Source organism: Chlorocebus sabaeus, chromosome 6, assembly GCF_047675955.1.
Source record: "Chlorocebus sabaeus isolate Y175 chromosome 6, mChlSab1.0.hap1, whole genome shotgun sequence".
NCBI lineage: Eukaryota > Metazoa > Chordata > Mammalia > Primates > Cercopithecidae > Chlorocebus > Chlorocebus sabaeus.
The window spans coordinates 38909184-38930745 of record NC_132909.1 but is presented as its reverse complement, the minus strand read 5'-3'; the positions used below and the strand labels follow the sequence as shown (position 1 = coordinate 38930745).

Below are 21562 nucleotides of genomic sequence, written 5' to 3'. Positions count from 1 at the left end.
TCTACTAAAAATAAAAAAATAGCTGGGCATGATGGTGTGCACCTGTAATTCCAGCTGCTCAGGAGGCTGAGGCAAGAGAATCGCTTGAACCCAGGAAGCGGAGGTTGCAGTGAGCCAAGATTGCGCCACTGCACTCCAGCCTGGGTGGCAGAGTGAGACTCCGTTTCACAAAAAACAAAACAAACAAACAAACAAAAACGCTAAGTCAGATCATGTCTCCTCTGCTCAAAACCCTCCAGAGACTCCCCATCATACTCAGAATAAAAGCCAAAGTCCTAACAATGGCCAAAAAATCACTACCTCACCTGTGCCCCCTTTACTTCTCCGACTTCGCCTCCTGCTATTCTCCCTTTCAATCACTTCACCCAACCACATTAACTTCTTTACTGCTCCATAAAAAATGTCAGTCATTCTCCTGCCTCAGGACCATTTTTCACCCGTATGTCCACACCGTTCACTCCCTTACATGCTTCAAGTCTTTGTTCATATATCACCCTCTCAATAATGCTCCCTGACCATCTGGTAATACTGCAGCTGCCCTCACCCTCCCAATACATCAGATCTCTCTTACTCTACTTTTTCCATGACAATCATCTTCTGTCATGTTGCCTAACTTATTAAGTCTGTTGTAGATTGTTTACATCCCTCTGTTAAAATGTAAGCTCCATGAGGGCAGAGATATTTGGATTTTTTTTTTTTTCAGTGCCTGCTGAAGAAACCTAACTACATTGTTACCATTTGGCAAAGCTAGGACTGTTCCGGAAGGCATATTCCAGAGCCATCATGCTGTACGACTATAACTGCTCCAAACCAGGCCACTGGGGGGAAGAGTAAAGCTAGGGTAGATACAATAAGCATGAACTATAGACATTAATCCTCCCTGCCCAGAATGTGGCCTCCTGGAGCCCCAGTCATTTACCCGCAATGCTGTGTTCTTCAGAAGTCCAAACCCAGTTGATCTTAAAAAATGGAAATAGCATGTGATGAAGTAAGAGAACATGAAACAGTAAATCACTGGAACTTTGGTTGTTTCCAGACCACAGACTTCTTTGACTGGGACTACAGTTCTGTCTTTCTCTTCAGTCAGGAGGTCTGAAGACATTGGAATACAACAGCAATTCATTATGACTAATTCCATGATTTCAAAATAATTTGTCCTCACCAAAACTCATGTAGGAATGTGATTCCCAAAGTGACAGTGTTAGGAAGTAGAGCCTAGTGGGAGGTGTTTGGATCACGGGAGCAGATTTCTTATTAAAATTTCAGGTATTGTTATAGCAACATAGAAGAAATTAAGACAATTACTGAGCCTATGTTCCTTTACAGAGGTTGCAAATGCCAGATATCATTTACCCCACCTCAGCATAGGCAAATACCAATTCCCTTTTTTTTATAGAAACAGAGTCTCACTATGTTGACCAGGCTGGTCTCCGATTCCTCAAATGGATGACCACACACAGTCATCCATTCCTGGTTACGGGACTAGCTGAGAAGTCTGTTGAGGGACCACCGAAAAAGATTTATCTTCCTGATAAAAAGGGACTCATAAAGAGAAATTGACCTTTTTTTGCCTTTGGATACAATTATTTGGAGACATCAGTCCTGGGCTGAGGCAGTCGTCTTGTTACCATGAGAGGCTAAGCTGAAGGTGAAAGCCAACATACTGTAGACAGTAGAGCTCAAAAGGAGCGAAAAAAATTCTAGATTCTCCTAGGCATCATTGAGTTACTATATCAACTTTGGAACCACGCTAGGCACAATGGCTCATGCCTATAATCCCAGCACTTTGGGAGGCCAAGGTGGGAGGATCACTTGAGGCCAGGAGTTCAAGATTAGCCCAAGCAACAAAGCAAGACTCTATCTCTACAAAAAATTTAAAAATTAGCTGAGTGTGGTGGCATGTGCCTATAATCCTAGCTACTTGGGAGGCTGAGGTGGGAGGATCACTGGAGCTCAGGAGTTCGATTCTGCAGTGATTCTGTGATTGCACCACTGTGCTCCAACATAGGCAACAGAGCAAGGCCCTATCTCCAAAATAACAACAACGACAACAACAACAAAATCCAAAACCTTGGAACCACCTTGTCTCAAGCTTCTTGTTATATGATAATAATAAATATCTTCACTATTTAAGCTAGCAGCCCCCAACCAGGGATTGTACTGTAAAACTTAGGGCATTTGGAAATGTGTGGGGGATACTTTGATTTATTCAATGACTGGGTGGAGTTATTAGCATTTGGTACCTGAGGCCAAGGATGCTAAACATTCTCTCATGGGTGAAACAGCCTGCTAAAATGCCAATAGGGCATTTAGAAATGCTGTTCTAAGCAAACTTTAGCTGGGTGTTCTGTTATCTGCAGCTGAAAGTACCATAACTGATATCATTCCATACCATTAAAACTTTATCACATTTTTACAGAACAGTGTGTACCTTGATTACTAAATATTAAGTGACAAGTATTTAATATTAGCTTCATGATCACTAAAAACTTCATTTGTTGAAATGACTGAGAAAATACTATAGACTGATGAGAATTATAAGAAGTCGATAGACTCAAAAATAAACATGTATACACTTAAATGTATTTCATGGACAGATCCAAATGTGCATTATAAAAATATTCATTTTTTAGAAGTCATTAAAGAAAATAAAAAAGATGTTTTGTCTCTAGCACTGCAAAAACATACATTTTTGTCTTCAGAACACTGCCTTTAGAAAAGTTATTGCTGGCTAGGTGCAGTGGTTCATGCTTGTAATCCCAGCACTTTGGGAGGCCGAGGCGGGTGGATCACCTGAGGTCAGGAGTTTGAAACCAGCCTGGCCAAAATGGCGAAACCATGTATCTATTGAAAATACAAAAATTAGCCAGGCATGGTGGTGTGCACTTGCAGTTCCAGCTACTTGGGAGGCTGAGGTAAGAGAATCGCCTGAATTGCTTTACCTTCCATGTGTGTTCTTCAGAAGCCCAAACCCAGTTGATCTTAAAAAATGGAAACAGCATGTGATGAAGTAAGAGAACATGAAACTGTAAGTCACTGGAACTTTGGTTGTTTCCAGACCACAGACTTTCTTGACTGGGACTACAGTTCTGTCTTTCTCTTTAGTCAGAAGGTCTGAAGACACTGGAATACCAACAGCAATTCGTTATGACTAATTCCATGATTTCAATATAATTTGTCCTCACCAAAACTCATGTAGGAATGTGATTCCCAAAGTGACAGTGTTAGGAGGGGGATGAGACAAAGGTTGCAGTGAACTGAGATTGCACCATTGCACTCCAGCCTGGGCAACAAAGCAAGACTCTGTCTCAAAAAAAAAAAAAAAAAGACTCTGTCTCTAAAAAAAAAAAAAAAAAAAAAAAAAGAAGAAGAAGAAAAGTTATTGCTTAAAAAAAAAAATTGATCTCCCTTCCTAAAGCCATTCAATTGATTTCTTCAGTTTAAAAACATATCTTTATTGTCTAAAATGTTTTCATCTTGATTTATTTATAAAACTATATTTTGCTGGGAGTAGTGGCTCACGCCTGTAATCACAACACTTTTGGGTGGCTGGGGTGGGTGGATCGCTTGAGCCTGGGAGTTCAGGACCAGCCTGGGCAACATGGTGAGACCTCATCTCTACAAAAAATACAAGAAAATTAGCCAGGCGTGGTGGCACATGCCTGTAGTCCCAGCTACCCGGGAGGCTGAGGTGGGAGGATCACTTGAGCCTGGGAGGTCAAAGCTGCAGTGAGCTGTGATCACGCCATCACACACCAGTCTGGGTAACGGAGCGAGACCCTGTCTCAAATAAATAAATAAATAAATAAATAAATAATATCTTTTGACAACTATTACATACACACATTCTTGTTGTAAAAATGCAAGTGCAAACAACAGAAAAAAAATATAGCAAAATATAAACATTCCTCTTTATCTAGCTTCAGATCCCTCTTTCCTTTCCAGAGAATAACCTTTCTCAAGGGTTTGTGTGAATTCTATATATATGTACAAAACTGGGATTTTTAAAAAATAATTGGACATCCTCGCCCAGAACAGGGAGAGGATGTAGGGCCGTGGCTAATGGTTGTTGAATAACTCGTGCGTTTATTCATTCATTCATTCATTCTATCCATCCTCCCCCCTTGTTCCATTTGGGGGAGGCACCTGCAGCCCCATCAGGATGCATGACTTGCTTAAGGTCACTCCGCTGGACGGAGAGCCAGGCTGGGAGCCCAGGCGGTCTCCCTGCGGCGGGTCCCGGGGCACCACTGCGTCGCTCGCGTGCTGTGCTGTTTTGTGGACCAGGTGTAAACGCTTCCTAGCTCAAAGCTGTTTGTTTGGGAGACGCTGCGCCTCCTCTGTGGATCGGCTGCGCGGCGGAGAATGCTCGCCTCCTCGCACGGTGGCTAATGTGCTGCTGCGGCTCCATAAATATTAAATGGGCATTAAAAGAAGGCGCTGCGTTTCCAGTTTCCCGGATTTCTCTGAGCAGGGCCCGTTGCGAACCCCCTTTATGTGAAATGCAGCATTTCACCGCGGAGCGCCTCCGGGAGCCTTGCCGCCCGCCTTCCCCGGCTGAGTCCCTTTGGTGCAGAGCGGTTCTTCCTCGACTGCAGGCTATCTGCATGCTGGCGCCTGCTCCTCTGGGGCAAAGACGGGTGGGGGCCCCTGGAACCCCTTTTCACAAGGGCTGTGCCAGCCTGGCAGCCTCCTTGCTGGGTATGCAAGGAGGGTAAGATGGAGACGGGGCAGTGACTCTTCAGTCTTCAGCTGTACTCTCCTGACACCCAGCCTCTCCCAGGCCTCTGCTGGGCACCAGGCAAAGTCTCCAGACACTCTGTATGTCCTTCTGTCCCCTCATGGTCTCTGCATCCATCCCTCCATCCATCTGTTTCTCCCTCCCTGCCTCCATCTATCGACTAATACTATTGATGAAGTATTTGTGATAGGCCATGGGGTGATCATGTTATAAAAATATTAGCTAACATTTATTGACCACTCACTGTGTGCTGGGCTCTGTGATCAGCAGCTTACATGTGTCACCTCATTGAATATTCATGACTCTACAAGATAGGGACTGTTTTTCTTTCCATTTTGTAGAAGAGGAAACAGAGCTTCTGGAGGTTCAGCCGCTTGCTCAGGGTTACAGAGCTGCTGGGGGCCGGAGCTGACACATGGGGTACACAAATGGGGGGCCCAGCCCTGCCCTCAGGGAACATCCGGGCTCTTCCTGGCACCCTGAAAAGAAGGCCCCAGATCCAGGCTTCTCCGAGGAGACAGCAGCATTGCTGAGAGGAAGGGTGTCAGCTTTAACCAGCAGGAGAGGAGGGCAGAGCCGGAAGCCAGGCAGCTAGGTCTGGGGGCTCAGCCCTGCCACCTACTCTCTGTGCAACGAGACATCACTTCTGTGGGATGTACCCTTCATCATTTGTCAAACGTGAGACATGAGCATCAATATCTGTCTCTTAGTGGTGAGCACTGCAGAGGAAGACTCTCGAAAAGTGCTTGAATTGTGTGGCTCTGAACAAGAGCATGGCCCTTGTGAGCTGTAGGCCTCCAGGTGCAAGAGCCCACCAGGGCTGGCCTGTGTGGCTCAAATAGAGGCCAGACCAGTCATAGGGCCAGACCATGCAGGGTCTTATGGTCAAGGGATTTTATCAGAGAAGCCACCACAAGGATTTCAAGTAGGGATGTGATGCAGTCAGCTTGCATTTGAGAAATATTTGAGTTCTTCAGGGCCCGTCTGGCACCCCTAGCTCCTGGAACTGGCCCCTTGGTTCGCACTTGACATCCTGGTACCAAGGGTGCCCAGTACTCAGGCAGCACCCACTGACAGCAGCTCCTCAATATGCAGGGATCGAATTGAACAGAACAGTGACTTTGACCATCACAGCCGAGGTGAGCTGGGCCTCTGGGCCCCACCAGGCTTTGTACTCAGGATTCCTGCTTACCTCTTCATTTAACCTGCACAATCCCCGGGAGATGGCATTACTACTATCAAATCCATTGTCTTTTCTTTTTCTTTTTTTTTTTTGAAACAGAGTCTTACTCTGTCATCCAGGCTGGAGTACAGTGGTGCTATCTTGGCTCACTGCAACCTCCGCCTTCTGGGTTCAAGTGATTCTCCTGCCTCAGTCTCCCAAGTAGCTGGGATTACAGGTGTGCACCACAGTGCCCGGCTAATTTTTGTATTTTTAGTGGAGAGGGGGTTTCACCATGTTGGCCAGGCTGGTCTTGAACTCTTGACCTCAGATGATCCGCCCGCCTCAGCCTCCCGAAGTGCTGGGATTACAGGTGTGAGCCACTGCACCAGGCCTCAAATCCATCTTCTAGAAGAGGACGCTGGTGGCTCAGAGAAGTTAGGAAGTTGACTTAAGGTCACACAGCAAGTCAGCCATGCTGGGACTTGACCCCTGTCCAGATCTGGGCAGGCCTGGTTCAGAGTATGCAGAGTCCTGGAACTTGGCATCTGGTGCTCTGAGGCCTTTCCCGGGGCTTCTGGGTGCCGGGTAGCAGTTACAGACAAGAGGGGTGCAGGTCCCTGCTCCCCCACCTACAGTTCTGTTGCGTAGCACCCGCAGGGAGAGCCAATCACTTAGAAACAACCCACAGGACCAAGCAATGGCACAAGTGTGTCCCCAGGAAAAGGGAGACTTTTCCCCCCTTGTCTTTGCAGGTGGAGAAGAGGGATATGTGTTGGGAATCAGGAAGTGTCTTTAGGGGTCGGTGGGAGAAGGAGGATATTGCTATTTATTTCACCTTCTAGGGAGATGATCAAGATTTAAAAAAAATTAATAACCCATTTCTCCTTTGCACATAATTACAATGTTCTCCATTCTCTAATTTTTGTCATTTTCCTAATCTAATTTGTTTTCTGACCATGTCGATTCTTCTTCCAAGCACAAAGCAAACAGGATTTTTCTTCATTTAGCGTGTTTGCGATATGCCTATCCAGGAATAGTTTCAATGATGTTATTTTCTCCTTGGTTAAATACAGTGCAAAAGGAATCGTCGGAGGGTCTTAATGACCCAAACTGAAAACAACGACAAAAAGTCTTCAAGGCATTTCCCATTGACACAGTTTAGAAAATAATTATGAAAAGGAACGAGACAACTCGATGGTCTAAGTAACGAGGCATTGGCCGTAGTGCTGTGTGTTGGGGTAGGATGGGGTCTCACCCGGGGCCTGCATTTCCAAGTTTCTACAGAGTTCTACACTGACCCCGAGGCGGGGTCGGTTGGAGGGATGTTTAAGCCCAGTAAATATAAGTGCAAACTGCACTTCCCGGTGAAAAAGATTTGAAAAATATTGCATATTCTCAAGCTGCAATTCAAAGCTTGACGGGGTACCTCAGGGTTCCTGAGATCCTCATGAGAGAGAAGGTAGTGAGGCACTGGAGGAGGTTTTTGCAAAAGGTTCCTCCTCCCTCACCATCTCTGCCCCTACCTGCACCACCACCCCTGAGCCGGTGGGTATGTGACCATCTATGTCTGGGAAAATCCCTTCTCGGGGCACCACTAAAAGATATCTTTAGATGAAATTGATGTTGAGGGAGGAATTTTCGCCCGTGCTGTCTCCACCTGCTCGGGCTTGCAGGGGTGTGGGCGTGGGGCCGTGTGGGTGTGTTTGGGGGTCTGTGGGGGATGGGGGAGGGTTGTAGGAGAATCCTTCTTATTTCCCAATTCTGAAAAGTAAAACTTAACTCACCTGTTTACAAAATACCAGCCATTGTCTTACCCCAGCTCCCTGTCACCCTGTAGGCTCTGGAGGATTTTGTTGAAGGAAAAAAAAAAAAAGCCTGAAGTATTTAAACACGTTGGGCCATGCATGCATCCGTCCACAGTGCTGTGGGTTGTGTTTGTTTTTTTTCTTTTTTTTCTTGTCCCCTCCCTCCCTTCCCTTTTCTTTTTACCAAAGTATATTCATCAAACTGCTGAGTTGGAAAGATTTGTAATGAGTTTTTGAGCTGTACGACTGTGTTTTTTTTCCTCTCCCCCCCGCCCTCTCCCTCTTTCTAAATCTTCATCTGACATTAAATAAAGCAAATCCCAAACAGATTAACTGTCGCACGGTTCTGCTCCGTCTCCTCAGTCTGTTTCCAGGTCTGGCGGGGGGGCCGGGCTGCGGTGGCGGCAGCGGTGGGAGATGCCAGGGCGGCCAGCGGAGGTCCATGTGGCGCTCTAGGTGGGATGCCGGCGTCCTGAAGGCGGAGGCCCTGGCCCTCCTCCCCTGCGTCCTGGGCATGGCATTCTCCCAGTCCCACGTGATGGCCGCTCAGCGGCACCAGCACAGCTGGCTCATCATCGAGGTGGACGAGTACAGCTCCAACCCCACCCAGGCCTTCACCTTCTACAACATCAACCAGGGCCACTTCCAGCCACCGCATGTGCAGATGTAAGTGGGACCTGTGGGGTGGGGGTGGGGGTGGTGACAGCCCCCTGGGGTAGGTGCATGGTCTCGGGTGCCTCCTGGTTCTGGGTGCACTGTTAACAAGCATTGAATGTTTGTTGACTGCAGCAATTCTGGAATCCTGGGATCATCGGGGCTCTGAGTTGGGAGGGACCGGCAAGAAGTTGCAGATGGATGGCCTGTGGGCCGATTCTGGCCGTGGTCCTGTTTCACTTGGCCAGGAGCATGTTTTACAAATATTTAAAGATGAGGTGGATGCACAGAAAACTCCAGACTTCTGGCTTCACTTTATAAAACCCAAAGGCCTGGCAACCTCAGGCCCACATGTCCTCCTGGCAGCGTCTGGCGGGGGCCACATTCCAGATCCCTTTCTTGGAATTTGGGTGGCGACCCCTTGTCTGATTTACTCTCCTCATTGTACACACAGGGAGACCGAGGCCCAGAAAGGGGAAGGGGCTCGCCACAAGCCCCATGGCAGATTAGGACCCAGTCTTGGGCTCCGTGTTTCCTCTCCCTGCCCTTCCTTTTGTCCAGACCCTGTGCTTCTCTTGTGAAAGCAGAGATGCTTTTCCAAAAGGACTGGGGGATTCTGTTGTCTACCCCTTGGGGCACTAGGGGTAGACAGTGCCCCTAGTGCTCAAGCAGTGAGGCCCTGGGGAGCACACAGACTCAAGACCCCCGTAGGCAGCAGAAGGGCTTGTCCTGAGGCCTGTGTGCAGGGCCAGCCTTTCCCATCTGGATTTCTTGAGGTCCTGGAAAGCTGTGGGTGGCTGGGGGTGGCTCCAGAGATGGTCAAGCTCCTGACCCTGCTCTGGGTGGTTCCCTGAGTCCCTAGAACTCCCCTCCTCCTTTATACCTGTTGCTTCTCCCATGAGCCCTGCACGACAGAGCTTGCCTGGTGAGGAACCAGGGGCCCAGGCCCATGAGGTGCCCCACCCTGCTGGCAGGTGCCAGAGCTGGACTCGAACCCAGGCTTCCTGAGTCCAGCCCGGGGCTCTCCATGCTGGGCCTCCCACATCCTCGGGTTGTAATGTGTGTGGATGTTCACGCTTCTGCCCGAGAGTGGAGGCTGTTGTCCCCTCGGCTGTTGTACCTTCACCCGACTCTGGGTGCCCGCGCCCAAGCTGGGTCTGGATCAGGGATGACCCCTGCAGAGCAGGGAGGTGACAGCACAGGGAGGGGGAGCTGTGACGGGGGCTGATCCAGTGCTGTAGGGCCTACGGGAAGTCCTCCTGATCATCCAGGGGTCTGGTTCCCCAACAAGGGTCTAGGCTCTGGGCCGCCTCTGGGGCTGTGATCACCATCTTGGGGCAGCGGTGCTTGTGGAGTCCCAGCCACTGTCCCTCGGACCACTTGGAGAAGGAATTAAGGGGGTTTCCAAACCCTGGCCTGGTGGGATGTATGTGAGGTTGCAGCTTCCCGTCCCTGTGTGGCCTCCCTCAGGCCTGGCCTCCGTTGTGGGCAGAGGGGGGTATAGGGAAGGGCTCTGCAGGGCACCAGGCTCCAGGCAGGGATTGCGGTCTTCTAGTGGCACTTGCCCAGGAAAATGCTTGTCTCCGTATGGGGCCGCAGGACTGGTGTTGCCTGTGGCTGCCTACTTTATTTTTTGGTAGATTTCTATTTGGGCTGCTGCCTCTGGGTTTCAGGTCTGTGGGACTTGAGGCCTGGGAGGGGCTGCAGGGACGGGGACCTTCCCTGGCCTGTGTTTTATCTTTTGTTGGTGAGGGTCATCCTCCAACTGGGTGGGTCAGAGGTGACTGAGCCTGAGGTCCCCGTAGGCCAGGCTGAACTCCTGCCTAGTGGGCAGGCAGAGAGCAGCAAGGCCTCCCAGGGCAGGTGGGGTTTGTGAGGGTCCCGGCACCACACACAGTGGGACCATGGACAGCTGTCAGTCACAGCGCCCCTGCTTGGGCCAGGCACACACTCAGGGAGCTCCTAGTCTGAGAACAGAGCCAGGGAAACAGGAAGACAGGGAGTGGGGGCCGAGGAGGCGCTTCCCAGTTTCAAGGGATCCAGGAAGGACCTCCTGGACCTCCTGGACCTCCTGGAGAACTAGATAATTTCTAGGTTGAGACCAGAGCAGGAGGAATAGACATAGCAAGTTGGGAGGGGGTGTGAGGAGGAAGTGGACCAGGCAGAAGCAGTGGCAGGGTCGGAGCCTGCAGGTGGCTAGAAGACGGGGGTCTCTGAGAACTGCAGGGAGGCCCAGCTGGTCAGGCAGTGGGAATGGGGGATGAGCAGGAGACACCACAGGTCCCTGTAGGCTGGGCTGCGTCCTGCAGGAGGGTGATGAATGACAGAATGAGAAGGGGTGATCTATCCCATTTAACTGAGCCACCCGGGGCCATTCATTCTTTTGTCGAGTCATTCATTTATTCACGCATTTGGGATGTCTGTGAGCTGCTGAGTTTCTCAGTGTTTAGGACCTTGGGCACTGAGCTTGCCTGCTTGGATGGGGGTCATGCTGCTTGGTGCCTCAGTTTCCCCAATCTGGAGCTGGCTACTCCAGGTGGAGGCACCACATGCTTCCCTGAAATTCCCCTTGCCGTGCCGTCCTCCTCAGTTGGCACATGTGCTCTGCACAGCTCGGAAAGCTGGTCCTCACCCCCCGTGACGCTAGTCCACACATTCTCAGTGGAGGAAACAGCACCTCCAAGGGGTGAAAACTGGTTCTTAGGGGGTGAAAAAAATGCTGCACACAGTAATACTGGGGATGAAAGAGTTAAATCCTGGTAGAGAAGGCCCAGTGGGCAGCAAGCATTCAGCATTGGTAGCACATGCCAGGCCTGGTGAGAGGCTTGGGACCCAGCAGTGATCGAAGGCACCCCTGCCTGTGCTGAGCTTACATCCAGTGGATAGCAGGCAGTTAGCAGATGGTCATGAAAGCGTGTGATGCTGGTGATGGTAAGCGCTGTGGAGAAGGAATTAGCTGGGGAGCTGGAGCAGGCCCAGTGAGGATTTACACCTGGCCTGCCCCACCCCATCCTGGACTGCTCTGCACCACCACCTCCGGCAGTGGGGAGAGTTCCCGGCTCCTGCTGGCTCTGGGGCTCCGAGGCAGCTGGGGTTTGGGTGGGGCCCTGGAGAGAGCGTGCTCTGAGCTCCAGCTTTGAAACACAACTTTGCACACAGCTGGGTAAAGCCAGGGTGGGCACAGAGATGGGGGGCTTCTGCCTCCCACTGCCCCTTCATTCAGCCTCCACACCCCAAGCTCGGAAGCATGCAGGCTGCTGGAGGTGGCTGAATGGATTTCCGTGGCGAGTTGGCTGCTCCCTCCCAGGAGCGGTGGGGGGATGGCTGCCACCTTCTGACATGTGATTTGTCACCACCCTGGGCTTTGTCTCCGGGGTGAGGGAGTGAGGGGGCCTTATTTAATAAATCCACAATTTATATTTAATAACAACAGTGACAGTCCAAACATGGCCTGTGATTGAGTCCTGTGATTTATGCCGTTGCCCCCAGAGACCCTGCTGGTGACGAGGCCGCCTCTGCTTGGGTAATGAATCTCTGGAGCTGGGCCTCTGGATTGTGAGCAAGGCTGAAGACTCCTTGCCCTGGCGACTGAGCAACCCTGTGGGGGTCTCAGGAGGCCCCTCTAGGCCCGGCCCTTCTGCCCTGGGTGGGCAGGCGGACCACTGACCTGGTGGTCAGTGGGAAGGCAAGAGTGAGTGTTGGGGGACAGGGTTAGCCTGGAGCTCTCATGTAGGTCCCCAGGACCATGGCATCAGGCACAGCAACCCCTCTCTGACCTTTACAAGGCGTTATGGTAGAGGCTTGAGTCATCGCTTAAAGACCCTTCGAGCCCCTCAGGCGTGCACCGGGTCCTTGAAGCTATGGCAGAGTGGGATGGGAGGCCACAGCTGCATGCCAGGCCTGGAGCAGCCCCTTTGTGCCTGTTCCTGGCCTTTCCTGCTGTCCCAGGATGGTGTGGACCCCCTCTCTACAGATGAGGATGCTGAGGCTTTGGAAGGTGAGCGTGGGGAGCTGGGACTCCCACCCGGTGCCTTGTGGCTCCTTGGCCTATCCACACCCTGAGAGGCTCCTGGAGACATGGAGCTCAGCCTGGAGTGCAGGGATGGGGGACAAGGAGCAAAGCAAGTGGGGAGGACTCACCCTGGCACCGCCTGGCTCTCAAGCCTCATTCTCCGTCCGTGTCGTGCTGGGCAACAGATACAGTGGCTGCTTCCGGTTTCTTAAACATTCCAGTCTTCCTCCTGCCTCAGGTCTTTGCACATGCTGTTCCCTCTGATCCCAACTCTTTGCCCTATGAGCACTGACTCCTCCTTCAGATCTCACCCAGGTGTCACCACCTCAGGGAAGTCTTCCCTGCTCCAGCTCTAGGTGCTCAGTGCTGGGCCTGGTGGCGCACGCTTAGTGGAACCTGATTCAGTCTGTGCTGATACATTCCTTTGTGGGAGGATTTCCCAAGCATCTCTCCCCTGCACGAGCATGGGGCCACATGTCTGGTGCCTAGCACAGGGAACAGGAAGCAGGAAAGAGAAGAGAGTGAGAACGGGACAGGTGGCAAGACTCAGGAGGAGTGTCAGGGATCACGGAGGGCTTTCTGTGGGGGTGGGGTTGGCATAATCCCTGGGCACGGAGGACCAGCTGCCCTGTGGCCTCTGTGGAGTGGGCCACTTTAGGAAGAGGGACCAGCAAGAGCAGAGGCCAGGATGTGGGAAGGAAGGACAGGCGTGGGGACGCCGGAGGGTCCTGTGGCCAGGGTCCCCTTGGATCCATTGCTTTGTGGGAAGACCACTGGGCAAGGAGTCGGGGCAGTTGTTGTGTGATGCTGATCCAGCCAGTCATTGCTCCTCCCCAGGCCTCAGTTTCCCCATTTGTAAAATGAGAGGAAGGGGCTAAAGGTCCTTTCCTACTAAAACACCATGGCTGATGCCCAGTCACACGGCTGGACAAGTTGTTGGAAGCTGTCCCTACCTGGACCTTCAGAGCACCCCATTTCTGCAGGAATAGGGTTATGAGGGGTAACAGCCTCTGCTTCTGATGCCACTCTGGGCTTTTGGCACCAGGAACTGCGCTTCCACAGAACCAGTGGCTTATGGGAGAGAAGGAACTGAGAGCAGGATGCAGAGCGCCTTGCAGGGGTATTGGCATCAGGGCTCCAGCTGTGAAGGTCGGTTAAGTTCTCACAACATGACAAAGAGGAAGTGGCTCGTCCCCACCCTACGGAGCAGGGCTGGAGGCTGGTGGGGTCCAGGGGCACAGCGAGGAGGGGGTCACTGAGCTGGGGTGCCAGCCTGGGGTCTGGTGTCGGAGGCTGTGTTCTGTCCTCTGTATTGTTCCTGCTGCCAGGAATCCCATGGGAAGATCGGTGTAGGCTGGGGAGAGCCGGAGATGGGTGTCAGGTCTCAGAGCCACCCCAGTAGGCAGCAGCTTTGGGGAAGTTGAGTTTGGCTCCAAGAAACAAGAAGCCTTTGCTTCCACGTCTTATCTCTGGTCCCTGCAGAATGTCACTGAGAAAGAACCATTTTGTACTTTTTTTTTGGTCACAAAGTGTTGAGATTAGATGCCCAGATTCCTGTTGTGAAGTCCTGGGTTCAAATTCCACTCTTTAACTTAGTAGCTGGGAGCTTGGGCATGGACTAACTTTTCATTGTCATTGCAAGTATCAGAAACACAACTGAAGTTGCCTTAAGGATGAAAAGGAGTCTGCTGGCCCATATTAAGAATTTCAAGTTTGGGTCTAGCTTCAGGTATAGCTGGATCTTCAAATGATGCCCCCTTGTTCACTGTCTCTTTCTCTATATATACACATTTTGTTGTTGTTGTTAATTTTTTTTTTTGATACAGTCTCACTCTGTTGCCCAGGCTGGAGTTCAGTGGTGTGATCTCAGCTCACTGTAACTTCCACCTCCCAGGTTCAAGCAATTCTCCTGTCTCAGCCTCCCGAGTAGCTGGGACTACAGGTGCACACCACCAGGCTGGCTAATTTTTGTATTTTTAGTAGAGACAACGTTTCACCATGTTGGCCAGGCTGGTCTTGAACTCCTTTCCTCAAGTAATCTGCCTGCCTTGGCCTCCCAAAGTGCTGGGATTACAGGTGTGAGCCATTGTGCCTGGCCTCCTTCTCCATATTTTGACTCTTTTTGCTCTTTCCTTCATTTGCAAACATAGTCAGGGTTTCTGGATCTTCACACCGGTGGCTTCTGTGGGTGTCCTGACTCCTTACACCAAGCAGGTGCCTGGCATTTAGAGGCATTCGGTAAGATTTCTCCATAGGTTGATTGAATGAAATGAAGTCCAGCCTGGTAATAGTCCAGCGTGGTGTGAGTTCTGGAGCCAAAAACCAGCTTCCAGTTTCAGCTGCACCAGCTCCTGTAGCTAAAATCATGGACAAGTCAGCCTTTTCTGAGCCTCAGTTTGCTCACCTGTAAAATGGGGCTACCCATAGTACCCTGTTTAGATGGTCATTATGAGGGTGAAGAGAGCGACTGCCTGTAACATGCCCAGCACATAATGAGCTCTTGATGCGTGGGGATCATTGAAATCATTATTGTTGTTGTTATTTCAAAGTCGAGCATTTGTTTCAATCCAAATAGCTGGGGGACTGTGCCGGGAAATGAGAGTCTGTTTCTTTCTCTGGGGATGACTAGGTCTGCATCTTCGCTGTGCTCCAGAAGCCTCGGGATGCAGGGAAATAAGAGTGGAGTTAATTAAAGAGCTCTGGCTCCAGTAGCAGGCCCAGCCCAACCAGAGCCCTCAGAACTACACTGCTCTTGGCTGGCTGGCGGCGGGCGGGAGCTGAGGCCCACTCAGGGCTCCTCTGCTAGGCAGGGCGCTGGGGAGGGTAGACTGTCAGGGTCCCAGCAGCTTGGGGGTGGCATTATGCTCCCTGTCTCTCCTTTCTTCATCTCTTTGTGTCTTTGACTTAGTCTTTGTCACCTTATAACATCTTCAAAACCTCAGAGACACACAGAGACACACACACACACAAAGGGGGGAAAGAGAGAGACAGGGAGAAGAGAGAGAAAGGGAGGAGATAGAAAGGGAGGAGACAGAAAGGGAGGAGAGAGAAAGGGAGGGGAGAGAGAAAGGGGGGAGAGAGAAAGGGAGGAGAGAGAAAGGGAGGAGACAGAAAGGGAGGAGAGAGAAAGGGAGGAGAGAGAGAAAGGGAGGAGACAGAAAGGGAGGAGAGAGAAAGGGAGGAGAGAGAGAAAGGGAGGAAGAGAGAAAGGAAGGAGAGAGAGAGAAGGGGAAGAGAGAAAGATAAAGGGAGGAGAGAGAGACAAAGGGAGGAGAGAGAGAGGGAGGAGAGAGAGAGGGAGGAGAGAGAGAGGGAGGAGAGAGAGAAAGTGAGGAGATAGAAAGGGAGGAGAGAGAAAGGGAGGGGAGAGAGAAAGGGAGGAGAGAGAAAGGGAGGAGAGAGAAAGGGAGGAGAGAGAGGGAAAGAGAGAGAAAGGGAGGAGAGAGAAAGAGAGGAGAGGAGGGAGAGAAAGGGAGGAGAGAGAGAGAAAGGAAGGAGAGAGAGAGAAAGGGAAGAGAGAAAGATAAAGGGAGGAGAGAGAAAGGGAGGAGAGAGAGAGGGAGGAGAGAGAGAAAGTGAGGAGATAGAAAGGGAGGAGAGAGAAAGGGAGGAGAGAGAGAAAGGGAGGGGGGGAGGGGGGGGGGAGAGAGAGAGAGAGAGAAAGAATATGAATGAATGAATTTGGTTGGCTCACTTGAGCTCCTGTGCCAGGCCAGTAGCCCAGTAGCAATTGGCTGCCCTTGGTCTGCTCAGCTGTGTGTGGCGGGGGTCGGGGGGGCGGCGGCAGGGTGTGTAGGTCACATCAGCTGTCTGTCATGGGGAGTGGGGGTCATTGGGGGCCCCAGAGGACAGAGGAGTGGTGGGAATTCCTGGGAAGGAGATTTCAGCTTCCAGACCAGCTCAGACACGGCCCCGGTGGAAGCTTCCAGGAGCCTCCAGGCCAGATTAGGGCCTTCTCTGGGCCCTGTCCCCTCTGCTGCCCTGTCAAACGTGCTGGCTGTATTGTCATCGTCTGGCCAAGGCTGCTGCCGCCATCAGTCCCTGGGCTCGTCGTGAGTAGGGGTCAGCCTGGTTCATCCCTGTGGCCCTCCGCTGAGCTCAGGGCTGCCACACGGTAGTCATTCAGGATATGTTGTATTCAATGAATGAGTGAATGAGTGAATGGAGGACACGAGGAAGAGCTCCTAGCACCTCCCTAGTTGGTCGTCATCGGATTCATTTCATTTTCCTCCCAGTCTGGCCCAGCTCTGACTTGCTGGGATTCTCCCTCGGCCTAACAACCCCCAGGAAGGGGCCCCGGGTGCGCGCTCCCGCCGCGGCGTCATGGTGGGGAGAGGCTGGCTCGGCGCCTGCTGCTGCGGCGGATGGAGCGCGCTAGTGCGCCCTGCAAATTAGCATGCTGAACCCACGTCTCTCGTAAGGTGTTAATTAAATTTCTTCGAAGTATATTGTCTGAAAAAAAAAAGGATAATTAGAAAGATGTCTTTAAAAGTATTTATGTAACTGATATGGCACCGCTTTTGGTTTGCCGCATAATTAGATTTAAACACAACTCCTCGAGCGGCATACTCATTTGGAGAGCCGCTTGTTGAAATGTCATTGCGTTGTTTTTAAGAGTTTTGAGCCTGGTAAAACCTTCAACTGGGGAGGCAACGTGTAGTGGAGACAGCCCTGGATGGGGAGCTGCAGTCTTAGCCCACGGGGAGCCGGGGTCTTAGCCCACGTCCACATTTCTGCACTGGGGTGCCCAGGACCCGTTGCTCAGGCTGACTGGATCTTGGCATCCTCGTCTGTCAAACGAGAGGGCCACAACAGGCTCCTGAGGCACAAGAATCTACATTTATGCCGCTTTTTAAAATGTTATTTTTGCTTAGTGAAGTAGCTTCGTTTTACAGATGTGCAGACCCAGACTGTGCAAAGCCTGGTCTTCTGACTCCAGGATGGTTTTCTGACACAGCCCTGGAAGGCCCTTGGTCTAGAAATGATTACACTGTCTTGCAGTTTTGAAAAATGGACACCTTGCCTTTAGGGTCTTTATTTCTCCTGAAACTCCCCCTCCCATGCGGCTCTCCTGCGATGGCCGACGCGCCCTGCACAGCCGGGCAGTCGTCCTCATCGCCCGCCCGTAGGCTTTATTCCATGCGGTTTCAGCGGGGGCCATAGTGCCCCCAGGGGGTAAAATCTGGTGCTTGGGGAGTCAAAAAAAACGTCTTGCTCTTCTGTCTAAAGCAGATGTGGACAGGAGGTACCTAAACACACGTAGGGCATCTCAGTGGTGCTAAAGCTTCATGGGAGGGAGGTGAGTAGGGGAAATAAAAGACATCTTGAAGTCTCCTCTGGGGGTGGTCATGAACAAAAGGTTGGTAGCTGTGCAGCACCTCAGCTCGGAGGGCAGATGCTTGCTGTACCCACTTCCCACTCCCTTTAACCCTCACTACAGCCCCCACAACCTGATGTTTCCATGTTACAGACAGGGAAACTGAGGCTCGGGGGCCAAACATGCTTTGCCTGGCTAAAGATGAGGGAAGTCAGAATTCAGGCCGCGGTGGGCCCCTGGGAAGGTTGGCTAGTCCCTGGTCTGGTGGATCTGAACAGGATTGACGGGGCTGTGAACTGTAGTGGAGGAGGCTGCAGACGCACCACCCGCAGGCTCATGGCTCCATGGCCACCTGACCCGCAGTCTCATCTCTCCCCACAGGGTGGACCCGGTGCCTCACGATGCCCCCAAGCCTCCGGGCTACACCCGCTTCATCTGCGTCTCTGACACCCACTTGAGGACGGACCCCATCCAGATGCCATACGGCGACATGCTGATCCATGCTGGGGACTTCACCGAGCTGGGGCTCCCGAGCGAGGTGAAGAAGTTCAACAAGTGGCTGGGTAGGTCCCTCCTGCCCCAGGTGGGCGGCTGTGCTGAGCAGGAAGGGGGCTCCCGCCATCTCCCGAGGCTGCCTCCCTGCCTTTCCCTCCTGCTCTGCCTGGGCCCTCTCCTTGGCCTGTGCCTGCCTGGTCATCCTCCCCGACCTCTCAGACCAGGTGCCTCTTTCTCCCATCCACCTTGGACCTCCCCTCCTCCAGCATCTGTCTTGGTTGTGACTTTCCATTTGTTCGTGGGAATTGTTTTTTGGCCTGGAAGACCCCCTCCAAAAGGGACTTTGCTCATGTCTTTGTCTATTTGAGTGTCCAGGCCCCGGTGCCTGGCAAAGGTAGGGCCTCAATAAATAATTGATGAATGAGGCCGGGTGCAGTGACTTATGCCTGTAATCCCAGCATTTTGGAAGGCCAAGGCTGGTGGATCACCTGAGATCAGGAGTTCGAGACCAGCCTGGCCAACATGATGAAACCTCATCTCCACTAAAAGTACAAAAATTAGCCGGGTGTGGTGGTGGGCATCTGTAATCCCAGCTACATGGGAGGCTGAGGCAGGAGAATCACTTGAACCCGGGAGGCGGAGGTTGCAGTGAGCTGAGATCACTCCACTGCACTCCAGCCTGGGCAACAGAGCGAGATTCTGTCTCAAAAGAAAAGAAATTGATGAATGAATGAATGAATGGCTGAGTGGGTGAATGAATGAATGAATGGCATGGAGAATGGTGGTGCCAGGGTAGGTGCTCAGCTGGTTCGTCTTAGCTCAGCCACCCACTGCCATGGAGATGGTTTCTCCAGGGGCCAGATGTGGGCAGCTGCTGGTCTCGGCAGCAGAGCCCTTTCCCACGCACTGCACCATGGCGGGTGATGATTTATAAGCACATCCCCTGGGTTTTGTCTTTGTGCTTTTTTTCCAAAATAAGAAAAAATCCTGGGGGACCCCCTGGGAAAACTCGCTTGCCTTGGAATCCAGAGAAACCTCACAGTGAGGCGTCTCTGTCCCCACCCGGGGAAGACAGATGGACGGCCCCTGTGCAGCCCAGCACCCAGGCTTGCTGCCGTGGAGGCGTGGGTGCAGGGCCGCTCACCTTTCTGCGCAGCCCCACGTAGCTGCCAGACGGTCCCTTCCACCTCCTCAGGGGCGTCCCGCTGTGCAGTTGGCTGGGACTGCGCGAGCAGAGGGCCAGGAGCGAGGCAGGGCAGCCGCGGCGAGCCAGGGGCCCGACTCTGCCAGGCGAGACAAATATTTACAAGCAAGGCCTTCCCTTCTGTTTGGCAGGCAGAGGCCTTTAAATATTGATTTTTCAAACGGGAAATTCTAATCAAAGGCGCTGTTTGGGCTGCAGGAAGTGCAGGCCAGGGGAGAGGGCTCCTGCAGGCCTGCCCTGGGATTCTCACCTTGCCCACACTGGTTCCAGGTCTGGGCTGCCCTCAGGAGGGTCCCCTTCCCCGGGGGAGGCTGCTTGTCCCATCTGCTGTGGGTTCCAAAAGACAGGAGGTTGCACTTGGTGGAGTCAAGAGGCCGTTTCCAAGGCAGAGAGGCTGGAGTCGCTGTGGGCCAAGCCCCCACTGTGTGCCAGGCACAGGGTGGCACTCTCTTATCACCTCTGCCTTGTTGAATTTGAGAACAGCTATTTGAGGTGGCTACCATTTGCGTCCCTATTCGACAGAGGAGAATGGAGGTTCTGAAGGGTGAGGACTGTCTCTCACACACAGCCTGGCCTTCCAGGTGCACCCCATCATGGGTGGAAAGTGTGAACTCATAACTTGTAAAGGGGTCTTCCTTTTACAAAAGGTTCTTTCCCTCGGGCCTCGCCCCTTTGCTGCCTGGAAGTGTTTGCAGATGTCAGGGCCCTCACTGAGGGAGGAATGGGCTTCAGACTGAGGAAGGAGGAGCATTTGCATGCGAGTGACGGCATGAATAGCAGCCCATTTGCAGCTGGTATTTTGGGCACTCACCCACTGCACAAAGCAAGACCCCTTGGTTGGCCGGTGGTTCAGGTCCCCGGAGTTTGGTGATTGTGGCTGAGAGATGGACTGTGTGCCTATTTGATGCATTTGGACAGGGGCATTTTTCTATAAAGCTCAAGTTTACTGAACATTTAGAATGTGCTGGGTGCTGTTCTATACCCTTCGCATGTATTAGTAACTCATTCAATCTTCCTGACAATGAGGCAGGAACTATTATCCTTCCCATTTTACAGAGGAGAAAACCAAGGCCCAGAGAAGTGAAGTCACTTACCCAAAGTCACACAGCTTGTAAATGGCAGAGCTGGGCAGTTGGACCCCAGTGCTGAACCCTTGGTATAGCTTTGTGTTGCCTCTCCTTCTTGAGGTGAAGCCTCCCGAATTGGAAGTAAGGGTGTGGACGATGCTGTTTGGAGTCTGGATCTGCTTTCTGCTTGGGTGACCGCAGCAGTCACGTGGCCCCTCTGGGCCTCCTTTTGAATGGGGGCAGTCAGGCTCCCCTGCCTCGCGTCCCTCCGAGGGTTGTTTTGAGGCAGTGTTGGAAGGGAGGAAAGAATCACTTTGTAAACTGTAAAGTGCTGTGTACCCGTTATGATCGCCCCCATGAACTGGCGTCTCCAGATCTGGGCTCCCCTGGGTAGGGGTAGGGTGTTAGGAGGAAGACATTGGACCTGAACCTTGAGGCTGAGTTGGCAGGGAAGGCGGCGGAACAACACGTGTGTTACAGCGTGTGGAGTTCCTGAGAGATATGGACGTGTGGTCTCAGCTAGCAACAGCCCTCCCAACAACAGACACAGAGAAAAAGAGACTGGAAGGAAACATTCCGTCATCCTATTGCTGAGCCTCACTGAGAGCCCACGAGGTGCCAGGTGTGTCACAAGCCCTGGGGTAACAGTAGGCCAAGAGCATGCGGGGCCCCACTCAGCCTGATGAGGGGGGACTGTGGCTCCGTACATATGAGGGCGGCATGGGAGTTGTTCATTAGAGAGAGCTACGGGGTCTGTCGGGGACCCACCTGGGGACGTGTGGTGGTGGCCATTCAGCTGGGTGGGCACGGAAGGCCTCCCTGAGGAGGGGATGTTGGGCCAGGCCTGAGGGTGAGAATGAGGCAGCCTCGTGCAGCTCTGGGCAGGACCCATTCCAGGCAGAGGACGTGGAGGCTGCAGGGGCCCTGAGGTGGGAGCAGAGAGCACTGGGAGCATTGAGAAGTGGGAGAGGCAGGGCAGCGGGGCAGGCACTGGTCCACACAGGCCTCCTGGGTCAGGGACAGGAGTGAGGGGCTGATCCTAAGGGCGGGGGAGCTTCAGGAAGCTTTAGGCCATGATGGATTGTAGAACCAGAGTGTGCCT

At 52.2% G+C, this 21562-nt stretch overlaps 1 protein-coding gene across 1 annotated transcript; it reads left to right on the top strand.

Annotated features, from left to right (window-relative positions):
• The first annotated feature begins 8140 nt into the window (after positions 1–8140).
• On the top strand, positions 8141–20854 carry LOC140711772 (metallophosphoesterase domain-containing protein 1-like). The gene is made up of 3 exons (XM_073015745.1): positions 8141–8377; positions 18076–18257; positions 20835–20854. The coding sequence occupies exons 1-3, from the start codon at positions 8154–8156 to the stop codon at positions 20852–20854; spliced, it is 426 nt and encodes a 141-aa protein (XP_072871846.1). The 5' UTR covers positions 8141–8153.
• Positions 20855–21562: the final 708 nt, after the last annotated feature.

Bases quoted from the DNA above. Each gene is read 5' to 3' on its own strand.
- LOC140711772 (XM_073015745.1), top strand. From the start codon at position 8,154: ATGTGGCGCTCTAGGTGGGATGCCGGCGTCCTGAAGGCGGAGGCCCTG. The intron at 8,378-18,075 runs GTAAGTGGGACC...CTCTCCCCACAG, and splicing joins CAGCCACCGCATGTGCAGAT to GGTGGACCCGGTGCCTCACG. The intron at 18,258-20,834 runs GTAGGTCCCTCC...TGGCGTCTCCAG, and splicing joins GAAGTTCAACAAGTGGCTGG to ATCTGGGCTCCCCTGGGTAG.